Source organism: Quercus robur, chromosome 3, assembly GCF_932294415.1.
Source record: "Quercus robur chromosome 3, dhQueRobu3.1, whole genome shotgun sequence".
NCBI classification, from domain to species: domain Eukaryota; kingdom Viridiplantae; phylum Streptophyta; class Magnoliopsida; order Fagales; family Fagaceae; genus Quercus; species Quercus robur.
The window spans coordinates 51,964,110-51,989,926 of NC_065536.1; the positions used below are offsets into that span (position 1 = coordinate 51,964,110).

At 33.2% G+C, this 25,817-nt stretch overlaps 2 protein-coding genes and 2 pseudogenes across 2 annotated transcripts; all 4 read right to left on the reverse strand.

Moving 5' to 3' along the window:
- Positions 1 to 640: 640 nt before the first annotated feature.
- Positions 641 to 2,219, reverse strand: LOC126716417 (stemmadenine O-acetyltransferase-like; annotated as a pseudogene).
- A 5,332-nt stretch (positions 2,220 to 7,551) lies between these two features.
- Positions 7,552 to 9,182, reverse strand: LOC126718293 (stemmadenine O-acetyltransferase-like). Its single transcript, XM_050420410.1, has one exon. It carries the CDS (start codon positions 9,012 to 9,014, stop codon positions 7,737 to 7,739), a length of 1,278 nt encoding a protein of 425 aa, XP_050276367.1. The 5' UTR covers positions 9,015 to 9,182; the 3' UTR covers positions 7,552 to 7,736.
- A 3,008-nt stretch (positions 9,183 to 12,190) lies between these two features.
- Positions 12,191 to 15,084, reverse strand: LOC126719747 (stemmadenine O-acetyltransferase-like; annotated as a pseudogene).
- An 8,965-nt stretch (positions 15,085 to 24,049) lies between these two features.
- On the reverse strand, positions 24,050 to 25,584 carry LOC126718294 (stemmadenine O-acetyltransferase-like). Its single transcript, XM_050420411.1, has one exon. The coding sequence runs from the start codon at positions 25,563 to 25,565 to the stop codon at positions 24,207 to 24,209; it is 1,359 nt and encodes a 452-aa protein (XP_050276368.1). The 5' UTR covers positions 25,566 to 25,584; the 3' UTR covers positions 24,050 to 24,206.
- Between the last annotated feature and the right edge of the window lie 233 nt (positions 25,585 to 25,817).

Consider the following 25,817-nt stretch of genomic DNA (forward strand, 5'->3'; position numbering starts at 1 on the left):
CAAGTTTAATCAAATATTACATGCCTTATTTTTTATTGTTTCCTATGCAATTGGGGACAATTATTTGCTATATACTTTTTTTTTTTTTTTTGAGAAATATTAATTTCTATATACTTTTTTTTAGATAGAATTTTTACTTTAACATAATCTAATCTAAGGGAGGTGTTGGTTTATTACAAATGTTACATGCCTATTGGTCATGACTACATGATAAAATCAAGTTTAATCAAATATTACATGCCTTATTTTTTATTGTTTCCTATGCAATTGGGGACAATTATTTGCTATATACTTTTTTTTTTTTTTTTTGAGAAATATTAATTTCTATATACTTTTTTTTAGATATAATTTTTACTTTAACATAATCTAATCTAAGTGTATATATGGGTGAAATTTCTTCCTGAAAAATTGAATCTCGACCCTTGCCCCCAATACCCACAAGTATTTATACTTATGAAGTGACCATTGCACCGAAGATGCGCGGTGGTTTAATTGCTATATACTTGAATTGTTGAAACGATTAAATCTTAATTGATTAATAATTGGCACAACCATGTAAAATTGATTAATTCATTCATCATTAACAACCTGATCGAAATAACCCAACAACTATAATTAATGTAATCTTTTTCTACAACACATTACACACTTATTTTTTCTTTCTATTTCTTCCTTTAGCCTCATTAACAAATATATTACACACATACTTAAAATATCAAGGGATAAAAAGAGTATTTTATTTCACTTCCCCTACCCTAGAAGGGAAATCTAAAAACCACACAATAAACATAAAAAAAAAAAAAAAAAAATTGCAAATACAGATAGTAGGCCAGTTTTTGCCCTGATCATGATTATCAATCCAACTCAGTCGCACAGAAACTTTAACTGATGAAACATATGCCTGAAGCTCCTTGTCGGCTTCAAATTTATCCATGGCTTCCTCCCCCAAGTTAAACCAAATCTCTATTCCATTCCCTGATTTGGTATCAAAGAAGCCAACTAGATTTTTGTACAACCATTTGGCTGAGGTTACCCATGCAGGCTCCCCCCACCCAAAATCTGTGTCATATGTAGGGAATCTGCACAAACTGGTGAAGGTCAAGTAAACCATCTCTCCTTTAAAAAAGTTTTCCATGTTCTCTTTCATAAAACTCGTCTGCCCACCGTGCTCTGAGTATTTTGACATAATTCATGTCCACTTGTCTTATGGCATCTCTTACGGGAACAACAATGCCTTGAAACCCAACCTCAGTGTCCCAAGGGAGTACAGCCACTGCGGGCACACTCATGTTTCCAAAATAATCCTCTGAAAGGGGTGGATCCAACCTTGTACGCAGGTTTGCTATATGAAATGCTACGTATACCTTATTGGGGTCATGTTCTGGTTGGGTTGTTGCAAGGAAGCGACTCCATATGAAAGTTGGTAAGGCCTCCATGCGAGATGGACGTGGGTTTTCAATGTTCTTGTTGTTGGTGCGATCTGCTATAGCAGATGCGTCGAACACAAATCTCTTTAACACAATATTGTTATCTTTTATAATTTGATTAGGGCTAAGTGAAGTTTCTGGAGGGAAAAACGTGGCAGATTCGAATCGTGGAATTGCTATGTCAGTATAACCACGAGCAATAGCAGCCCAACTTCTGAGGAACATGAAGAATGAGCAAGCATCTGAAACCTTGTGATCGAAGACTGTACCGATCACCATTCCACCACAATTGAAGGAGGTGACTTGGACTGCAATGGCTATTCCATTGACACCGTCCAGTTCAAACGGAAGGAATTTGTTGAACTGATTTGGGATTGGATCCTCGAGGAATTCAGACAGTTTGCGACTAGCCTTGGCTTCCACATAGTGAACGCCTTCATCGTTGCAATCAACGTAAAGCTTTTCCTTAACCCGTCCCGCTAGCGGGTAGAATCGTGTTAAGACCTTTGATAATGATTCCTTCAGCCTTTCATGATGTTCTATGTTGCTGAGATTAGCACTGGCATCATGAGGGTAAAAGAGAACAAAGGGCGTAAAAATTTGAGGTGTAATTTGATCAATGAAAGAGAGTGTGTAATGGCGGAGGTGTTCAGGGGTTGGCGAAGAGGGTTTGATGGTGTCTGTGGATATAATTTGGATATCAAACTTCATTGTTTATGTAGTTACTAAGGCTATAGTGGACCTAAGTGGTTGTTGGCATACGATGATGGAAAAAGCCACCATGAGAACCACAGTTATATATAGAGTTGCTGTTGAGAAACAGTCAAAAGAACTCACAGCTTGTACTATATCTCATGTCTCACAGCTTGTACTATATCTCATATCTATATCAGAACAAGAATCAAGCAAGAAAAACATTAATTTTTTTTCGTTTTGTTAGTTATGGTTGCTGCATAGCTTTCAGGGTTGTGGATCTTTCTTGATGTTTGCTTATTTTATTGATTATGAAAGGTACAGGATTCGAATATTGGCAAAAAGAAAACGACACGTCTAAGTGGAGTGCCCTTCCATACTACTACTACAAAGCAAAGTCAACTTGGAATAGGTTTAGGCAATTATTGGTGAACATAAATATCCTTGGATTGGAATTGTTGTATGGGAGTTGCAAATGGAAATTTGATTGTAGCCCTGTCATATGAAATCGATTGTGTGATACCGAAAAGAGAAATAGATTAAATAAATATGCGCAAATTAGTAGATATAATAATAATATTATGGGGATAGTTGTATGTTGTCTTAATTTGAAGGGGTTTTAAGAAAATCAAATTAGGTTAATAACCTCTAGTCAGTTAATAGACTAAACATATTAAGGCAAGTTGGCATAGGGTGTTTTAGGCAGAGCATTATATTCCTTGTTCTGAAAAAAAAAAAAAAAAAAGAGTTTGAGCATTTCTCAAATCTCGAAAGCAAAAAATATGGAAGCTGAATTCTGGTGCAAAGATTAAGTCATCCTTAAAGTAAGAAATCATTTCTAATGTCATATTTCCCACCCCCTCCTTAATTCTAGGGTTTTGGAATTTGGGGAACTTTCAAGATTAGAAGGTTCCAATTGAGTGAGTGTAATTTTATTAAATTGGAAGGATCCAATTTAATTAGTCTTAGAATAATGACTATAGGATATTAATAACATGATTTTTTTTTTTTTTTTTATGGAGATTAGTTATCCACTCAATCGTAAAGTGATTTAAACATTAGAATTTCATTAAAATAATTTCGTATTAGAGTTCTACGTACTAAAAATAATTCGTGGGGAAACTTGATTTAATTCATGAAAAGGAGTTATAAAATATATATATATATATATATATATATATATATATATAGAATGAAATATCTTGTAAATTAGAAAAAAAAAAGAATAAAAAAAAAAAAGGAAAATCCACTTTAAAAGGGAGTCTCATATAGGCACTCTCGTAATTATTACGTGAAATTTTTAGAGTAATCCTTTCCATTTGGTTTAGAAGTAACAAAGTTTTTTTGCGCACATCTCAATTAACCCAAATATACGCATATCTCATTTTCAGAGTAATCCTTTACATTGGAGATAATAATAAGTAATAATTAATCCTATTAAAAAAATGTAATTAACTTTTTTCCTTGGCAACTTATATTTTTCTTAAAATAAAATATTTAATTTGCGAAGTAGTATTTTTTCTTTCCTTACAAATTTTCATTTAATTATTTTAGCTACATCTATTTAACAAAAGAACCAGAATTTCAATCCTTTTTGGAATGTTACCATTTCTTTTATTAAGTTGGTTTTATTTATAAAAAAAAAAAAAAAATCTACATATTCAAAGTTGGATCAAACATGTGTAAAGTTAGTGAAATGAAACAATATATTTAGAAAGTCATATTTGTTTGAGCTGTGTTATAACATCATATATGGACCGGAATGAAATTGCTTACATATTGGGAAACAACTGGATGTACAAAGTAAAATTATTAGACTTTAATGGGAGGTTTTGTACACTTGTTAGACATAGCTTTATGAATAATATCGTTCTCATGTGCCTAACTCATTTGGTTGGGTTGAGATGTGACAGATTTTATATTGTCTAAATTATGGTATAAGATGATCGCCATTCGATTTGGATCTTCATGCAAATCATTGTCTTGAAAGTTACTTCTTTGATTTTCTTCCTCAAGCAGTAGAAGAATTTCATAATCTCACAATAGATTGAACCTCTAGATACATTCTCTTTTTTCAATAAGAGAAATAACATGGTGTTACAAGAGCATTGAAATTGAAAACATCAGTTATTCATAATTGTGAAAAATAGAGTTCGTTATTTGTAAGGTGGAATTGAAATTATGTACTCGTAACTCTCACTTAACTTACAGCTGAGTCAGTCATAAAAATTTAGCCAAACTGAGCCGCATTTCATGCATTTATTTTATTATTAACCGTCAACACAAGTTACACAAGCCATAAGAATAAAACATTTTTACCTTGCACAGTTGCACTTACAGCTTCTGGAATCCACAAATTTTATTCAGCAAATTCTGGTGTTGCTTTCTGGATACGGATCCAAGAAAACAACGGAAGAAAATTTTATGAGAAAAATAAACAAGAAAAAGAGAGGTTGAACTCGAATGTTTCAATCTTTTGGAGGTTATGAACATGTATATCGGAGATAACAATTTGGCCATCGTTATCTTGCTTTAAACGTTTATTTATTTTATTTTTTCAATTTCCATTTTATTATTTAGACAAATATTTTTCCTTATTTATTATGGTTATGCTTCTGACAAGGGAAAGTGCTTTTACCCACACGACAAAAAATGTTTACCTCATACAGCCGGAAAAGAAAAAATAATATGAATTAATTTTAGAAAACAACATTATCTTTTTTCTTTTTCTTTTTTGAGAAATAGAAAACAACACTATCAAATATTATAACGTGTACCGAATCAAAAAGATAGCAAAGCTACAGGGTACAATTCGGCTCAAACCACATGTGCAACTTTGTTCCGGGGCTGGAACAGAGTCATCAACCCAACAACCAAACCAAAGGCTGCCTTCTCAAGCATTCTGCAAATGAATTTATCAAAAATCATATATGTGGTGCAGGGACCATTCATTTGGTTAACCCACAAATGGTATACAATAATTAGGAAATACCATGATCTACAATCAATTAATCATCCAACTCACACACACAAAAAGTCATACTTAATGTATAAAACTCATATTTTTGTAGAATTGAGTCATAGTAGGTAGTTTTATACCAAAATTTTATATTCAAAAAATTGATTTTTAGACTCAAATGGACAATCTACCGCTTTTGATAGAAAACACTTGCCATTGCACCAATACATGCCCAACCCTAACCCCACCCCCCCCCCCCCCCCCCAAAAAAAATAAAGATGGATAAATGTAGCTTTAATTACAAGTATAAAGTTCTTATGGAGTATGGGGGCCAATAGTTGGGGTTCAAGTCTCCAAGAAAAAACTTGATACACATATACACTAAAATTAGGTTAGAATAAAATTTCTATCTTATATAAAAATAAAAATAATATTATAGGGCTAGTGATAAAAGATTTGACAAGTAACAATAAAGAGACTGTTTTAAAACTGTTATGCTGTTAAGGAATTAAGATCGTGTAGAATTTTTAAGCTAACTCTATCTAAAGTTTCTAACATCTTATCCGCTCAATTTAAAATAAATAGTTGTATTTTTCCATGATATCAAAAAATTAATAGATGCTAAATCCAGTATAGGTAATCTTTTTTTTTAAATGTTGAAAACGAGGTAAAATTCAATGCTCACATGCGAGCACAAAAACTCTCCTATTTTTTTGGGTAAAAGTTAATAATTTCCATTTATTATAATTTAGAAATATACATACATATATATATATATATATATATATTTGACTCAAATAAAAATGATAAACTTTAGAGATAAGCTGTAATTGTAATTTCTTTTTTAAACTTGAAAGGGAAAAAAATCCTAAATTTTAGAAATTCTATTTTTAAATTCAAAATAAAATTTGTTATTTGACATTTATAATCTTATTTTTAAATGAAGTAACCATTCATTAATGAATGTATTTTTTAACCACATAAAAGTCTATTTGAAAGAGAGAATTCCTGTTATATATACTATAGATAAGAATTTATGAACTATGTGATGAAATTGACCCAAGAATTCTAAACGAATTTGAATGAAATGAAAGACAAAATTCTAATTTTATAGTACACAAAATTAATATTAAGTAAAATATATACTATACAAACTGTCTAGAACATTAAAAAATAGAATTATATTTATTGAGTCCAACAATATTAATTCACAACCGAAAAAATTGAATTATTTAGAACATCAACATAAATTTTTTCACGTGAATCACAAAAATAAATTCAAGAAAGGAAATATGTGTCGAGATTGTCAGGTATAATGAATAAAATAATTTACTTTTATGATTTTGCAAACAAGAACAGTAGACTGATTTTTCGGGTAAATAAATAAAATAAAACTAATTAAACTCACTGACAAAGTAGACAAAATGAAATACTAAAATCTTATCAAGGCTTTTATTTGACAAATGTCCTTAAGAAAGATTTCCCCCTCTTGTGTGCACAATGAATAGAATTATATATTTCTCTCGCATTGGAGGATTGTATTCATAAAAATGATAATGAAAAAGCAACTAAATGGCTTGAGACACTTTATTTCTAACACATGTACCAGTTAAAAAATGGAGCAAAAGCAAATAGACGATCTCAGCTCGTCTATTTCTACATTTTGGATAGGCATAATTATTAATTAACAGACATGAAATAAAAAATCATTTAATATTGGACGATCTCAGCTCACATACATGCACCAGCACACAGCCCAACCCTAGGCCTAGTGCATGCAATGCACGTATGTGCAGTAGAAGGCCCACTTGAGTAGGTCCTCCCCTTTACACAAATGGTTCGCCACTTGGGCCCCTCAATGGCCCATTTACTTTCTTAAGTGGGTTTTAAGGACTTTTATCACTTCAAGTCTCAACCCAGGTTTAAATAGATATTTTAGAAGGTAATTTCACATTCATTTCTTAAAAATTTTAAGGAAATGATCATGTGATGTTAATCTCTTCATGGTGAAGAATCCAATATAACTCTGATCTGCATCCAACAAATCTCTACTTTGAATTCCACCAAAAAATCTCCAAAACTAAGTCAAATTAGAAATTTGAGACAACTTTTCTAACAAATCTTCACCTTGAGTTACATTCCACAAAACAAGAGACATAAATTGAGTTAACCTCCACGACAATTCTTCCACCTTGGCCAAATTTACCGAGCATAAAATTCATGAAATTCTTCTCTCCACCTTGAAATTCCTCGCTCAGCCAATAAATTCGTAGCACATATTTGAGAATCTTTGGACTAAAATATTAGCATAGAATAACTGAGGCCATAATGGATTGGTATTGATAAGTCACAAGCCTCTTATGGAAATTAGCATATCTTATCCAAGCAAGCCTTTTACACGACCTTACTTATGTGATTCAAAACCTCCGTGGGTATTGCATACTTGTACCAAAGATTCTAGTAGTATATACATTGATTAAAACAACAGAATATAATTTATCTTTTTTTTTTTTTTTTTTACATTCACATCATTACACGAAATTTTTTACATGCACACCATAAACATTTAAAAAAAACACACACACAACTTCACAAATACGAAAGTAAGAAATTTTTTGCTAGTCTATGATTTTCAACCACCAGTCATGCAAAAACTTTCATGCCGATGAAACATATGCCAGAAGCTCCTTGTCGATTTCAAATTTAGCCATGTCTTCCTCATCCAAGTTTATCCATGCCTCTATTCCATTCCCAGACTTGGTGTCTAAGAATGTAACTAGGTTTTTGTAATATAATTTGGCCGAGCCTACCCATACTGGCTCTCCCCACCCAAAATCTGCTTCATATACAGGGAACCTGCACAAACTGGTGAAGGCCAAGTAGACCACCTCTCCTCTAATAAATTTTTCATAGTTCTCCAGAGAAAAAGTCGTTTGGCCACCATTTTCTTTTAGTATTTTAACATAGTTCATGTTAACTTGCTTTATGGCATCTCTTACTGGAACAACAATGCCATCAAATCCAACCTCAGTGTCCCAGGGGAATACAGCAACTGTGTTTGCGCTAATGTTTCCAAAATAATATTCTGAAAGAGGCGGATCCAATCTTGTACGTAAGTTTGCCATAAGAAGTGCTGCGTAAACCTTATTGGGGTCTTTTTCTTGTTGAGTTGCAGCAAGGAAGCGACTCCATATGAAAGTTGATAAGGCCTCCATGCGAGTGGGGCGTGGGTTTTCAATGTTCTTCTTGTTTGCGCTGTATTTGGCTCTAAGATCCGCTATTGCAGGTGCATCAAACACAAATCTCTTTACCACAATCTTTTCCTTTCCTGCACTTGGATAAGCGTAAGTTTTGTTTTCGGGAGGGAAGAACCTTACAGATTCGAATCGAGGAGTCGCTATGTTGCTGCTACTACCATGAGCAGTAGCAGCCCAACTTTTGAGGAAAAAAAAGAAAGAGCAAGCGTCCATAACCTTGTGATCGAAGACCAGACCGACCACCATTCCACCACAATTGAAGAGTGTAACTTGGACCGCTATAGCTAGTCCATTGACAGCATCTAGTTCAAATGGAAGGAACTTATCGAGCTCATCTGGGATTAGATCGTCAAGGAATTCGGAAAGTTTGCATTCGGCCTTGGCTTCCACATAGTGAACGCCTTCATTGTTGCAATCAACGTAAAGCTTTTCCTTAACCCGTCCTGCTAGTGGGTAGAATAGTGTTAAGACCTCCGATAAGGATTTCTTAAGCTGGTCATGGAGTTCTTCATTGCTCAGATTAGCACTGGCATCATGAGGATAAAAGAGAACAAAGGGCATGAAAATTTGAGGCATAATTTGATCAATGAAAGATAGTGTGTAATGGCGGAGGTGATCAGGGGTTGGTGAAGAGGGTTTGATGATGTCTGTGGATACAATTTGGATATCAAACTCCATTGTTCTCGTATAAAGTCAACTAAGCGTGGCTTTACTAATAGTTACTGACTGTGTGAGGCTAAAGTGGTTGTTGGAATTGGAATTCGATGATAGAAAGCCACCATGGTAGGGACAAATATATAGAGGTGTTGTCGAGAAAGAGTCAAAGAATTCACAGCCTTGTGCTAAATCTCACATCAATGTCTGGACACGAATCACTGAATTTGTTCGTTTTATTAAATTTGGTTGCTGAATAAGTTGTTCAACTGCTGATTTTTCTGATGTTACCCTATTGATTATGAAAATTACACGGTCCGAGTATTGCCAAAAGAAAAGTACACGGTTAAGTGGGGTCCCCTTCCTACAAATTCAACATTAATGGTAGACTTAGGCAATCAGATATGGATGAGCATAAAGGTCCACGGATTGGAATATATATATTGTCCTTAGAGCTTCTAGAAATAATCCGTTACTTTCACTCAAAAAAAGAGAAAAGGAAATAATCCATAATTAATATTCAAGGAAATTATAGTGTTGCAACATCCAGATGTGGTTCCTGGAAAAAAAAAAATGTATGTTAGCTCTACCCAAAATTTCCCAACAATTAATCTTAATCTCCTAAACTATGGACATGCATGATTGACACCCAAAAATATAAATTTGAGTTAAACTTTGATGCTGCAGTGTTCAATAACACAAATGCTTCGGGTATTGGGGCAATTATTTGAAATCATAACGAAGAAGTTATGCTGGTTTCATGGAGTTGGTCATTAAGGGATACAATGTTTTTGTAATGAAGTCTATTTTATGTACACGGCCTAATAGGTCCAGACTTAGACATATATATGAGGATGTTCGCCGCTTGGCTGTGGGGCTTCGGGGTCTGTCAGTCAGCTGCGTTAGACGTAGCGCTAACTCCGCTGCCCATTCTTTGGCCCGTTTTGCTTGTCATCTAGATGAGGATTCTGTATGGTTGGAAGAATCACCACCACTTGCTCTTGAGGCCTTGTATTTGGACTCTAATTTTATTAATGAATGAATGATGCTCAATCCATTTTCCAAAAAAAAAAAAAAGTCCTCTGTTCATATGTTTTCGTGTTAAGTATGACATAATTTTGTATTGCAAGACCAAATTAATTAGTCATCTCTCCAAATTAGGTAGGAGGTAGATTGGATTTTTATAAGTAAAACGTAAACAGAAAGGTAAAACCTGGGCGTACACACATTACTAGCCCACGAGTAATACATAGAAAAAAAAACAAACTTGGCTACCCCCATACAAATAAAAGACGAGTAAAAGAAAACAGGGATGTTGGTATCGGTAGCCCCATGCTCAAAGGTTTCCCTAAGTGTCTTAAAGCTTTTAGTATGTCTCTTAATGAACTCTTTTTGACCTGGGACATTCATTGGCTATTTTACAAGGAAAAATGTCTATAGATTTTAAGTTAAACTAGCGGATATCCTGTATTATGCACGGTGCATTTTAAATTATTTTTTAAGAAATTATTTTATAGTCCATGTATATTTAAATTTATAAAATCATCAAATTTAATTGTATTATATGTTATTAGAAAAAAGAAACACAAATTCTTAACACTAGAACACTTAAAAATTTAAATATGTTGCTTGAGTGATTAGCCAAATAAGTAATTATTTTCTTATAACTTTTTTTTTTCTCTTTTTCATTAAATTAATGCTTTTATCTTTTGCTAGAATTTGTTACAATTATTTCTAATGCAACTAAATTTTAGTAAGAAAGTCATATAAATAAAAATAGAAATTCATTATATATAAATAATTAGTGCAACATGTATAAATATTTAATACATGAAGTAAATGTATTTTACTCTGTTGATACTCTTTGTAATTACATAGCATAATCAAATTTTAAAAATAATGCAATTAAAAGCATGAACATAGGACTATTGTGAATCCATAAATATTTAGTTAACTATTCAGTAAAAAAAGATATTTAATTATTTTTGATCAATTCAAGTGCATAATTATATTTTTATATTATTGATGACATGTGTTAATAAATTTTCTTTTATCTTTTCTTGGTTTTGGTTTCAATTGTTGGCAAAGAAACTAAATATGAGAAAAAATTTCATATTTTAAATTGATTAGTTTTTTCTGGATAACAATAAGTATTCCAAATAAATTTATTTTTTCATGTAAATTGTTATTGAAAATAACCATATGAATTTACGTATATAATTTCTAAAAACTAAAGTTTAGTATTTATTGTTAGCACACTCACATACCTACATCAGTGTAGCGTTTCAATCTATTTTGGTCCAGTTTGGCCTATTTGGTTCTATTCAGTCCATTCGTTCCATTTTATCCATTTTACTCCACTTCAGTCCACTTCAATAATAGTTTGGAAGGAGAGGTTTGTATAAAAAAAGTGAGCTACTTCATTGACAATTATATCACATTCTTACTATAATGTTGATAGGTTCTTGGTAAAAATATTTTTCTTATGTTATAAAGTCTTGTAGATTTTTTTAATATAACTAATAGATGTACTAATATCTGCTTGTTCTTCAGGCCACTCAAAACGTATAAAAAATGAGCAAGAAGTACTTGAAATAAATTTTAAACATACATTACATTATTTACAAAATATCTCACCTTATATAATAATTGAACGTAAAATACATTATGTTTTCTTTAAAAAAATTACAAAATTTAAAACACTTTCAAATAACAAAATTAGATAGTTTAATTAGAAAATCTAATATATTTGGAACTAACACTAAAAAGTCTAATATATTAGAAAATAATTACATCATTTTAAGAAATGTTTGGAACTAACACTAATAGGTCTCATCTATTATTTTCATTATTCACTTAACAAAAAAACAAATCGTCATTGTTTTCAGTGTATTGCGCATGTTCGCGATTAGTTTTATATAAATCATAAGTGCTACGCATGTGTTCAGAGACTCTTATTTTTCTTAATTTAAATATAACATTTTTAAGTCATGACCTCAAGTAATTTTCATTTAAGCATAAAATGTGTCCTACTGAAAAGAAATTGGAAAAAGAAAAGAAATATCTTATTCACTCCAAATTAAGCCAACTTATTTTTTGCCGCAGGCCAACTTGTTTGAAACATGTAAAAGATCTTGGACAACACTGAATTGGAATTCATATGCTGCAGAAATCATTACTAACTCCAAGCCAGAGACTGCCTAAAACACACTACAATTTTTTGCCAATGAAACATACGTGAGCACCTCCTTGTCCATTTCAAACTTAACCATGTCTTCCTCCTTCAAGCAAATCCATGCTTCTATTCCATCTCCCGATTTGGTGTCAATGAAAGTAACAATATTATGGTACAGCATTTTAGTCGAACCTACCCAAACAGGTTTCCCCCACCCAAAATCGGCTTCATATATAGGAAACCTACACAAGCTAGTGAAGACCATTGGAACCACCTCTCCTTTGTTTATTTTTTCGGCATTCTCTGTTCTATAGTTGAAGCGCCCATCACTATCCCAAAGTTTTTTGACATAATCCATGCTAACTTTCTTTATAGCGTCTCTCATCAGGAGAACCATGCCGGAAAACCCGTCCTCAGTGTTGTTGGAGACGGCAAAGTTTGTGGGCTGGCTTAGATTTCCGAAACAATTTTGCTGAAGCGGCGGATCCAACCGCCTACGTAGATCCACTGCAAGAATTATTATGTAGACCTTATTGGGGTTTGCTTCAATCTGATCAGTGGCAGCAATGAAACTGTTAGAGATATATTAAACATATTAACCTAATGTAATAGGTTCAAGCCCACTCCTACTTGTACTAGTGATCTAGGGTTTAGTCACCTATATATACTCATGTTAGGGTTTATTGTAACACAGGTTATTGTACTACACTCTTACATAATAAAGATGTAACCCTTAAGGGATTCCTCCGTAGATGTAGGCCGTCAAGGTTGAACTACGTAACCCCCATATTCTCGGTGTCCTAATCTATACTTCCCCTTCCGCATCCACTATAGCATATACAACATGGTATAACACATCACATTGCTACTAATATATTTAACATGATATCAGAGCCAAACTTCGTTCTTGGAATCAAACAAACATCTCTACACAGCAAAGAAGATTCTCACGTACATACCATCATCTGAAGTCACACATGTTTGTCTACTGGATCTAGACTCCACGGCATCTCACAGCCACCATGGTTTTGTGCTGTGTTAAAATCCAACAACCGAGCAAGCCGTGACTCAACTTATCAGATCTATGCAAATCCAAGTTTCGCCTGATGAAACCAACACCACAAACATGCTCCATGACCTCCCGCAACCAAAACCCAGAAATCCAGTCACCCGAAGCCCTGCCACACACCTCCATGCACCTCAGTTGTCTCCAAAAAATCTCCCATGCCCCACCTCAGATTCCTGACTTCCACATTGTCTTCTTATCACACTTGCCACCCTAACGGCCTCCTTGTCCACCGATCTACAGAACTTGAGATTCCAGTCCTCATCCGACCTTACACGCGTCTCCACGCGCCTCCCTAGGTTCTGGCTTCTCCTCCACACGCTAGTGACAATCGCACTCTCCTGTGACGCTCAAAAACTGCTACTGATGTCATCGACGTCACATGATGACGTCATCACTCCACATCAGCAGCCATGCAAGCACGTCCATGTCATTGACACGTCATTGTATGACATCAACATCTTTGCCGTTCGATCTGTGATCCGACTCGGAACCCAGAACCGACCTGGACCATGTATCGATTGACTTTGACCCTGGACCAATTGACTTTGACTTTTTGCGTTGATATTTGACCAAAAGTTAAAATTTCTGAAAAAGCCTATCTTGCTCATTTTTTCACGTAGATTCCAATTTTGGACTCCGTTTCTTAATTTGAAGCTCCAAAATTGGTAAATTGGCATATTCTTCATTGCGGTTTCTTCAAAGGCATCTCCAAGTGATCTTCTCATGCTTATCCAATTTCAAGCCTTCATCGAGCTTCCACCTTGAGTTTAAGGGAGGGTGTTAGAGATATATTAAACATATTAGCCCAATATAATAGGCCCAAGCTCACTCCTGTTTGCACTAGTGGTCTAGGGTTTAGTCGTCTATATATACTCATATTTGGATTCATTGTAACACAGGTTATTGTACTATACTCTTACATAATAAAAATGTAACCCTTAAGGTATTCTTCCATGGATGTAGGTCGTCAAGGTTGAACCACGTAACCCTCGTGTTCTTGGTGTCCTATTATATGCTTCCCCTTCCGCATTCACTCTAGCATATACAACATGACATAATACATCGTTGCTAATAATACATTTTACAGAAACGACTGTATATGAAAGAGGATAAGGCCTCCATGCGTGTGGGACGTGGGTATTGGATATCTTTGTTGCTAGAACTGTATTTGGCTCTGATAGTAGCTACAGCAGAGGCATCGAAGACAATTCTTTTTAACACAGTTTTATTCTTTGACATTCCCATATGTGGATTGAAGGCAGGTAAATGAGTTGCTGGTGGGAATATCGTAGCAGCATCGAGCCAAGGAGACAATATGTTGCTACCACCACGAGCAGTAGCAGCCCAACTGTTGAGGAACAAGAAAAATGATGAAGCATCAGCTACCTTGTGAGATATTTCTAGGCCAATCACTATCCCACCACAGTTGAAGGAGGTGACTTGTACAGCTGCGAGTAAATCATTGACATCGGCCAATTGATATGGGAGGAATTTGTTGTGCTTAGAAAGATTTGGATTCTCAAGAAACTCAGAAAGCTCACATTTGGCCACGGCTTCTACATAGGGTACACCATTGTCGTTGCATTCGACATAAAGACCGTCCTTCACACGTCCTGCTAGCGGGTAGAACTGTGTTAAGGCCTCGGATAAGGATTTCTTAATCCTTTAACGTTGTTCTTGATTGTTGAGATTAAAATTGGTGTCTTTTGGGTAGAATAGAACCCAAGGCATGAAAATTGAGGTAAAACTTGATCAATAAATGAGAGCTGGTAATGGCGGAGGCGGTCAGGAGTAGGGGACGAAGGTTTGATGCTCTCCTTTCGGAGAACTTCGATTTCAACTGTCATCATTTTTTTTAAATTATTATTATTTTTTTTTTATAATCTTGTAAGACTGTAAGTGATACTGGTAATGGCTAGCTGTTGGTATACGAGGATGGAAAACAACCATTTATAGAGTCAATGAATTCAAGGAACTTATTCAAATAAAGGAAATTGCATTTGTATGCAACTCGTTGGTTTTATTCGTTTTATTAATTCATAGTTCTGCCAAGCTGCACGATTTTAACGTTGAAGGTTTTTGGTTTTTAAATTCTTGCTATAATATTAATGTTTATACATAATTAATGAAGCGAGAGTGACATTAAAAGAAACGATGAAGGCAATAATCTATGGCCTTAGAGTCGTCATCTTCATTATCTATGTTTTTTTCTTTTGGATTTAAACCGACAGGATCTTAAGTAGATATACGTTAGGGTAGAAGTTGACAATAATGTTTGCAAACTCACATAGGATTTTTTTTTTTTTTTTTTTTTTTTCTAAAAAGAAAAAGATAAACGAAGATAGAAGAAAGCAAAGAATCAATTGATGAATAAAAGCTACTGCACACATAATGTTAAATACAGAAGAAATCGTGATGTTAAGTTAAAATTTCAGTTATTTTTTCTTGCGTGTGTAACAAAGTGTATATAATAAACATTACTCTTAATTAGTTCATCCGGTTAATTCTTCTTTAACATAACACTAAATGGTTTGTAGCATTAAAATGTATTTTTTTTGGTTTTTTTTTTTTTTTTTTTTTTGGGGTGTGGGGAGGGGGGGGGGGGGGAGTTATAATAATCAAGAAGAAAAAGTGTACAAAAATATTATCCTACTTTTTAAAACTATTAAAGAGACGTCAAATTCTATATGCAAAATTTATTTTGTTTTCATAAAATGAAGTGTATAAGTAATTACATTTGGAAATAAATAAATAAATAATTCTATAATTCCTTTTGGGTTTTTATTTTTTATAAGTATAATTCTTTTTAAGTTAAACTCTAATATTTTGTATGCATAGATACTACCATAGTTTAAAAATTTTATTATTTTAATCATTTCCAAGTTTTGATGAAACTACTTGGAAAAATACTATGAAATTTGATTATATGATAGCTGTAAGCTTTTTAGGTTTTACCTTTGTGTTGTGACATTACTAATTATCCAATCAGATATTGCAGTCTATGTGGCAATCGTGTTTTGGCACTCTACTTTTGTTATGTTTACTGTATCTTTGTTCCCTTGGTTCCATCTATGTTATAGCTAATGAGTTTCGTCTACGTGACGATATTTGAGTAATGTTTGTGTGATAGCAAATGAGTTTCATCTTTGTGACCATTAATGTTTTCTGTCTGTGATGGCTTGTCATGCAGCCTTGGGTTGGATTTTTGTGTTTTGATTTAGTGTTATTTTGCTCACAGTATAAACTGTGTAGTTTCTTTGTTAGTCATGTTGAGAAATTTTGTATTGCATTTTATGAATCATTCTTGTCATATTATCTATGAAAGTGACTGAAATTTAATTGGCAATTCCCAAGTTGTAGTATACTCTGAAAAATGCTCATCATGAAACTTGCATTTTCTTCGCACCTATTATTTATGTTACTTGACTTTGGCACGCGTAAGTTATTTACCTATCATTTTCACATCATATTTTATACCTTGAGTTTAAAGCTTTCTTTATTAGCTGTGAATGGTTCATTTCTGAAATCGAAGCAGTTTGTCGGCAGTGGATGTCTGATGGCCCGAAAAATTTGTTGGAAAAAGGTGCTACTATGCCAAACTTGGAGACTCGCTCTACATAAATGGCTTGGGAGGATTTTTTATTTTTATTTTTATTTTTTTTTTTTTGAGAGAGTTTTAACCTGGCGTCCGCTCTTGATGATAGTTATTTATCATCAAATCGAGACATCAATTGATTTTTGGAACAAACAGGGATTAAATGGTTTGGGAAGATCTTGATTCTATGTTGGATCATTTGTTGTTTAGGACTAATGCATTTTAAATGTACATTTTAGAGGTATATGATTTGTAATATGTATTGTTTGTTAATATTTTATAGACAACTAACTTACATTGTGTAGATTAATTTTATCATAATATATATGCTGGATCATTAATTTGGTGCTTTGTTATGTATTTTGAATATACACTTTTAGAGGTGTATGATTTGTAGTCTATATTATTTGTTGTTAGAGATATATTAGCATATTAGTATAGACCCAAGCCTAATTTTATTTTGTGTGCAAGTCAAGTCTTCTACTTGTACTAGAAGTCTATTAGTCTAAAATTTAGTCTACTATATACACACATGTTATGGTTTATTGTAATATAAGATTTATACTTCAATGGTTTATTGTAATATAAGATTTATACTTCACTCTAATATATTATTGACGTAGTCCTTTAAGGTTTTCTCCATAGATGTAAGCTGTTAGACTGAATCACGTAACTCTTGTGTGTTATTGTATTCTATACTTTATGCTTTCGTTTTCGTATTCATACTAGCATATTCAACATAGTGTATTAATGTTAATATTTAGCTTGGGAATATTTCATTGAACTCTAACATACTTTGTGCAGATTTTAGTATGCTAGCTATATTTATAAAATACGGAAAAATATTGTTAACTTGATGGGAATGGGAAAAACAAAAACAAAAACAAATCTCCTATTGTTTCTCTCGATGGTTTATTTTCTTATGCTTTTGGCATAGTGATTTTAGGGCTTGACATAAGCCCCCATAATCACATGTTACAAAATTTTCCATTTTAAATGGATTAATTTCTTGGCTTACATCAAATAATATAAATGTAAAATTGTATGTATTGTCGCATTATTTAAAATGGGCTTGGTTAACGAATGCTTTTAGGACATTTGGAAATTGATTATTTTAAGAAATTTTTGATACAATTTTTATGGAAATTATAAAAATTTATAAAAAAATAAGTTACTTTTTTAACTTTTCATAAAAATATATTTTTAACTAATGTCCTTAAGACATCCATTAACTTTTTCTATTTAAAATTTTTAAATGATTGTTGGCAATTTGTATATTACCATATTCAGAAAATAATAAAATCTCAACCACCATTCCAAATGAATTGTTCCAATTACACGTGTATTGGAAAAGATCCTGTTCACATGGCAAGCTTAATAATAATAGCATGAGAGTGGAACTTAATCAACATTGACATATCCAAATATAATACTGATCCAAAGAGTGACTGTGACTTTGGGCTAGCTGTACCTAGTACTATTTATTGATGCATTAGTTTTAACCTTATATTTTTAAATGATTCCATTGTCTAATGCATTTGTCTAATTCATGTAATAAATATAAACCATTGAGGACGTGGTTCCGATAGATGACTTGATTTTAGAAAGAAACATAATAGAAGATTCAGATCCCCTAAATAAACAATTAATGTTCAACTTTCTTCCTTCATACCTAAGGTTCAAATTTAATAGGAATTTTATAGTATCAAATATTGAACACGTTTACAAATATATTTGCCGCCATTATGAACAGGTAAAATGGGATTTGACTTTGTCACTAGGGGATATGAGAGTTAGAAATATTTGGAATCATTATGTAGCTTATAACCCAATAGTTCTTTAGTAAATCACACCGAGTTATACATGGTATATGACTTTAACTAACATTAAACTATTTAGATTTATTTTACTGGATATAAATTTTAACAAATTCAGTGTTTTTTCTTTTCCTCTTATATTTATCATGCTTGCAAAATTTCAAAAATGATTGGAGAGATCAATAACTATGTTATCTAGTAAATGATTAATTTTTTTTTTTTTTTTAGTATTTTAAAATTATACATGAAAGATGAGTTTTTAGATCAAATAATAAATAACATCTAATTAATAAAATATTTAATATGCGAGTTAAGAATATAAAGTGTAGTTGCACGATTTTTCTAGTCCAAATCCTACTAATCAGGCCTTGGCCCAAGGTGCAACACACAGTAAATCCTTGTAGAGGATGGGTCAAAGAACTTAGCCTCAGCGAGCTTAGTCTGTCTGATGCATGGACAATGTTATTGCAGAAACAAAAAACACAAGAATGGATGTCTCACAGAAGATTCTATTTCCTGGGCACAGATCATACATTTTTTCATCCCTCTCTATGAGGGACTCCACTACATTATATAGGTCTCTCATTCTTATCTGAACCTTACACTTGTTGATCATCTAAGCCCCCACTTGAGCACCTGTCCTATCAGACACCCTTATCACTCCCTTGTGAGTTGCAGTGGCCAAGGTAGCACTGTTCAGGGGTCTTTTCCTCATTAATGCGGCCAAGAGGGTGGTTGTGATACATTTAATGTGGTGGTGGCAGCTTTCCACGAGATATTTCGGGTTTTATTCTTTTTTATATGCTTGGAGGATGAACTGCAATGGTTGGGGCAAGCTCTTGATCCAGACTTTGTAATGTCCGAGGAGGAGTTACTCCTCGGACAGGTTTCTTTTACCGCAATTGGGCTTAAATAATGTTTGGGCTATGACTTCTCCTCGGACAGGATTCTTCTCGGACGGGCCCGTAGTTTAATTAGCTCATTATTTTGGGCCGGGCCCCACATAAAGAATTTATAATCCAAAAGTAAGATTTTTAAATTTTAATTTGGTAAAAAGTTACTAAATGATGAAACATTATTTAAAATAACATTACTTAATCCTGACCAATATATATATATATATATATACACACATTATTGAAATAAAATAAAGGCTATACATAGGACTATTCATTGATGCATTAGTTTTAACCTCATAGTTTTCAAAGATATGAATTTGTATAATTTATGTGATTAATTATTGAGGGCTTGGTCCCGATAGATGATTTGCTTTAAGACAAGACATGGTATTACTATAGAAGATCTAGATCCTTTTAAAAAAACAAACAAACATTGTTCAACTTCCATCCTTGATACGGTGCATATTTACTAAATTGATATATCTAAAATGAATTTTGTAGTATCATCTGTCAAAACAATTTTGACAATATATTTGCTTTGATATATATAAATAAAGGGAGCCGATTTCATATCGTACCGGTCAGTTCAGCCGAAATATCTCATTTTGGCGACCAAACCGGTATAAGTGACCCTTCCATTTCATACCGGTTTTTATACCGGACTGTTTCGGGTGATTTCGGCCATTTCAGGGCTTTTCGGTCATTCTGGCCGAAATATTGATTTTCGGCCAAATCATTTAAGAACAAGTATTACCTCTTTGAAACTAATTTTTGCTTGCAAAAACCCATTGATCCATGACACTAAGACAACGACGAAGTTTTGGCGAAGCCTACCTCTGCATCATGGCCTTGTTCTGTTAATTTGCATCTCTCATTCTTACCTTTTTTTTTTTTTTTTTTTTTTTTTTTTTTTTGGTCTTCTCCGCTCATGAACACCAGAGACCAAACTTCTTGGTTTCAAGCATTTGGCTTCTCAGTGCAATTTCAAAACGTGTGGGATGTGTTTATTCTTTTTGAAAGTAACGTGTGGTTGTGGTAAAACTAAGGCATTGAATTCTATTCAGAATTCACGTGAGAGTTAGGTGAGATGTTTGACCTTTTACACTTGTTTGAAGTTTTTTTATTTATTTATTTTTAATATAATGATTAGATAATTTAGATTTATTTGTAATAGATTGGGCCATTGTAGAAGGATAAAGATAATGATGAATTGGGCCTAAATATACTTAAAGATATAAGATTTAAATTCAGCAAAAAAAAATATATATATATATATATATAAGATTTTATATGTATAGCGGTAAACTTGAAATGATACACCAGTATTGACCGATACTCGAAATATATCATACTGCTGGTCAAATCGGTATAGCTTCTGGTATGGTATCGACTTTCTTGATATATATATATATATATATATATATAAATTTATATTTATATTTATATATTATTTTTTGAGAAAGTATTTGCTTTGATATTGAATAGGTCAAAAAGGATGTAACTTTAAATATCTGAGATTAAAATCTTTATTCATGGGGATTAGGAGTGTCAGTACTTAGGTTCAAGTGATTAAATGTTGACCAACCATGATAAAAAGTTTTAGTCCTTTTCAATATCAAAACGAAGACCCAAGATCGATTAATATTATTGAGGAAAAAAGAGATTTTGGAATACCAACACCTCCCCGCAATCGATTAATTGATTGAGATTAGTTTTCACAGCTTCTAGATACCCAATTGACTGAACGAGAATCACGGATTTAGTTTTTAATTTGACGTGTTTTACACTAAGTACACATTTGGATTGCATCTCCAAAGAAGCATCTTGTGTCTGGATTTTATTTTATTTTTTTTTTTTTTTTTGAGAGGTCAGTTTTCACGTGATTATGTATTGTTCAATGGGTCCAGTGCACTGTTCATGAAACCCAAAAGTACTTTATTAAAAAAAAAAAATTTAAACTAAGTCCCACAGTACTATTCATATATTTAAAAATTATTTTGCTACAATGTTTTTAGTTTTCAGTTTTCAATTTTCAATTTTCAACAAAATAAACAGTATCCAAACGGACTCTAAGTCGATCGTATATGTGGGTTTTTGTAACTCTGGTTAGAGTTCCTATATAAATGTCCATTATGTACGACTTTTACAAGATAATATAGGCACAAAATCGTATGTTGTTCAAAGAGAAAACCCCAATCTCCATCTATTCAATCTGTGAGTTCAAAAGCAAAGAGAAAAGACATTCTACGGTGTTGCTACTACCATAGTGTAGTTCATGGTTGAAGCCTCATAGTCATCCTAATGTTATTGCGGAAATGAAATCTTCAAGGTATTCATTGGAGTCACAGGCAAAAATTTCGTGTGAAGCAATTCAAAATAGATGAGTCCAACCGAGTTGGAGCTGTGTGTGGTTACATGAATTATTCACTATTGGAGATACCAATTAGCTACCTCCAATGGTATGTTTCAATGTTAAGCGCTTTGATTCTATTAGTGAATTTCTTCTTGGAGTTTCAGAACCTTTGTAGTGTTTTTCCCTTGGATTGTTGTTCTTGAGTTTTCCACTTCATCACCATATTATTATGCACTTTTCTATAGTGCTTTATTATGTTGGGTGACTAATTTACTCGGTGGAATTTAACTGGTAATCAATTTCAATTACATAATTGATTAATTTGTTAAAATTATTAATTCCACTATAAAATCAAACAAATCTAAACTAATCCAACCGAGAGTTAAAAGGAATGGAATTGTTATGGTCATATTTTCTATGTATTGGCTTATCTTTTGACAAAATGCACTTTACATGTAATTGGGTAGATTTAAGATGAGTTTAATATATCAAGATATATGTAACTTTTACATAACAAATGGTATTATTAAAGACATGAAAATTGAACTAAGAAAAAAGTGAAGAAAAGTTGATTCAGTGAAGCTCGACACTAGTCTCGACACTAACTCGATACTAACAACTATCGAGATTTAATGAAGGATTCTCGACACAAGCTCGACACGTTTCCATCTATCGAGCTCTGCGATTTCAGAATTTTCAGATCCGAATTTCGGCTCATGATGACTTGGATTGCTAGGGTTTCGTTCACTAAACCTCCAACCCATATAAAAGCTTTATTTTAAAGTCATCAAAGACATAGAGACTCAATTAGAGAATTTATACACTCTATGAGAAACTACTACGTTCTTGTGCACCTTAGGGTTTTGTATCCAAGTGTTTCTAGATCTTCATTGTGCTTTGAAGTAAAGAACTTTACATCCAACAACAATCAATCAATTGCTGGAAAGTCAGACATGTACTGGGATCCATGCATACAAGAAGAAGTCTCTACAAGAGTAAGTCCAATTGGGGATTGGAGTAAAGGTTCAACTGTAGATTGGTATTTTGATATAGACTAAGGTGGTGGTAAAATTTCTTATACTTGTAACTGCTTATTCTTAATAGTGGATTCTTGGAAGTGATGACCTGAAAATTACCTGGTGGGATTTTTGCCTTGCGAGAAGTTTTCCCCATTCGTCAACAAATCATCGTATTTATTAAATTTTCACTGCACTTAGTTTATTTAGTGATTTTTTGGTGCCTCTATGATTTGCATATAATTTGATCTAATTAATCAACTTGGATAATTTAATTAATTAACCGGGATCAATCTATAACCCAATAGAAATTTATGTAAGTCATAATTAACCCAATAGTCACACACACAAGCATATAAGCTATTATTAATAAAAGAAATAATTTTTTTTTTTTTGAGAAACAAAATGAAATAAAGATATAAACTATTTATTACAGATAACTTTACATATACACACATATGTATATATAAACTATTAATGAAAATAAAATGCTGGTCTAAAGTATTATCACAGAAAATTTGAGTCTCACCATAATTCAAGTCATTAAAAGATTGGTTAATCCACTTGCAAGATAATTTGATGATCAAAGATCCATGTTCTTGCTATGCAGCCTGCAATAAAAATAATCTTTGTGCTCTAACAATCACAGCCTGCCATACATCCATTTTTTTAATATTAACAAATCAAAGTTTAAAATAAATAAATAAAATTAAAACATGACATACTACAGTCCTTGGAGTATAAAAATGAAATACTAACATAGGGACGGACAATTTTTATTTATTGTTAATGTGAGTCTAGTATAGGCTTATATTTCTCTTAAAAAATCATTTGATCAAGCCCTTTGCATGGGTTTGCTCTGCAGTTGTATGATCTTGATTGGAAGGTTTAAACTTGTTGAATTCACGATTTCCAGGTTAGAAATTGTGACTTAAGTTGCTTTTACGGTATATATAAAACTGTGTAAAATAATTTATATATAATAAAAACTACACTGATCGAAATATATTCATTTTCAGTCCCAAAAAAAAAAAAAAGTTCATTTATGCTTCTAATGAACAAATTTATTTCTTTTTCTGTTCATTTTTTACAATGAGACAAACTTAATTATTTCACACCTACATGCAAAAGGAAATCGAAAAACGATAAGATCTTATTCCAATCCAAAGCAAGCTTGACTGAAACATGTAATAGATTAAAAGCAACTGTTCTGCACACAAAGCAACCATGTGAACTTGAAGTCATATTCACTAGAACCATTACTATCTGATCATCTCTAAGTCAGAGACAGCCTAAAGCACAGAATTTTTCGCAAATGAAACATATGGCAGCACCTCCTTGTCCATTTCAAATTTAGCCATGTCTTCCTCCTTCAAGGTAATCCATGCTTCTATTCCATCTCCCGATTTGGTGTCGAAGAAAGTAACAAGATTATGGTACAACAATTTCGTCGAACCTACCCAAACAGGCTTCCCCCACCCAAAATCGGCTTCATATATAGGAAACCTGCACAAGCTGGTGAAGCCAAACGTAACTACCTCTCCTCTGCTTGATTTTTCTGTGTTCTCTGTGATAAAGTTCAAGTGCCCGTCGCTGTCCCGGAGTTTTTTAACATAATCCATGTTGACTGTCCTTATCGCTTCTCTCATAGGGAGAACAGTGCCATTAAAGCCATCCTCAATGTTGTTGGAGACTACAGAGGCTGTGGACTGGCTTAGATTTCCAAAACAATTTTGTGGAAGCGGTGGATCCAACCTCTTACGCAGGTCTACTGCTATAAACATTATGTAAGCCTTATTGGGGTCTGCTTCGGGTTGAGTTGCAGCAATGAAGCGACTATATATGAAAGCAGATAAGGCTTCCACGCGTGTCGGACGTCGGAATTCGATGCTTTTGTTGCCACTACTAAATTTGGCTCGGATAGCTGCTATAGCATTGCCATCAAAGACAATTCTCTTTAACACAATGTTGTTCCTTGACATCCCAATGTTTGGATTGTAGCCAGATAAAGTTGCCGGTGGAAATATCGTAGCAGCATCGAGACGAGGAGACACTATGCTGCTACTTCCACGAGCTGTAGCTGCCCAACTGTTGAGGAACATGAAAAATGATGAAGCATCTGCTACCTTGTGAGATAATTCCAGACCGATCACTATGCCACCGCAGTTGAAGGTGGTAACTTGTACAGCTGCAACTAAATCATTGACATTGTCCAATTGATATGGGAGGAACTTCTTGTGCTCACAAGGGTTTAGATTCTCAAGAAACTCAGAAAGGTTGCATTTGGCCACAGCTTCTACATAGTTTATGCCTTCATCGTTGCATTCGATATAAAGATTTTCCTTCACACGTCCCGCTAGTGGGTAGAATTGTGTTAAGGCCTCGGATAAGGATTTCTTAATCCTTTCACGTTGCTCTAGATTATTGAGTTCAGTGTTGGTGTCTTTGGGGTAGAATAGAACCCAAGGCATGAAAAATTGAGGTGCACTTTGATCAAGAAAGGAGAGAGAGTAATGACGGAGGTGACCAGGAGTACGATAGGAAGGTTTTATTGTTTCCTTGGAGATAACCTTGACTTCGATATCCATGGTTAATTTATCAAACAAACTGTAATGATATAGGCTCCTGTTAGGATGGGGGAATGCAATCATATATAGAGTTGCTGATGGAGTCAATGAATTTAACCATTCAAGGAAGCCGTTTGATAGAGCAGTTTGAGTAGTATTGTTTGTTATTTTTTAAAATACGTGTAGATGAAAAATGTGTAAAAATATGTGTAATATTGTTCAAAAATTGAAAATGAACATTTAAAATGCCTTACTAAACTGGCCCTAATTCTTCTAAAAAATAAATAAATAAATCAAGAAAATATTGAAACAAGATAGCACGTTATGTCATCATTC

Coding starts and splice junctions, on each gene's coding strand:
- LOC126718293 (XM_050420410.1), bottom strand. CDS start 9,014: ATGGAGTTTGATATCCAAATTGTATCCACAGACATCATCAAACCCTCT.
- LOC126718294 (XM_050420411.1), bottom strand. CDS start 25,565: ATGATTGCATTCCCCCATCCTAACAGGAGCCTATATCATTACAGTTTG.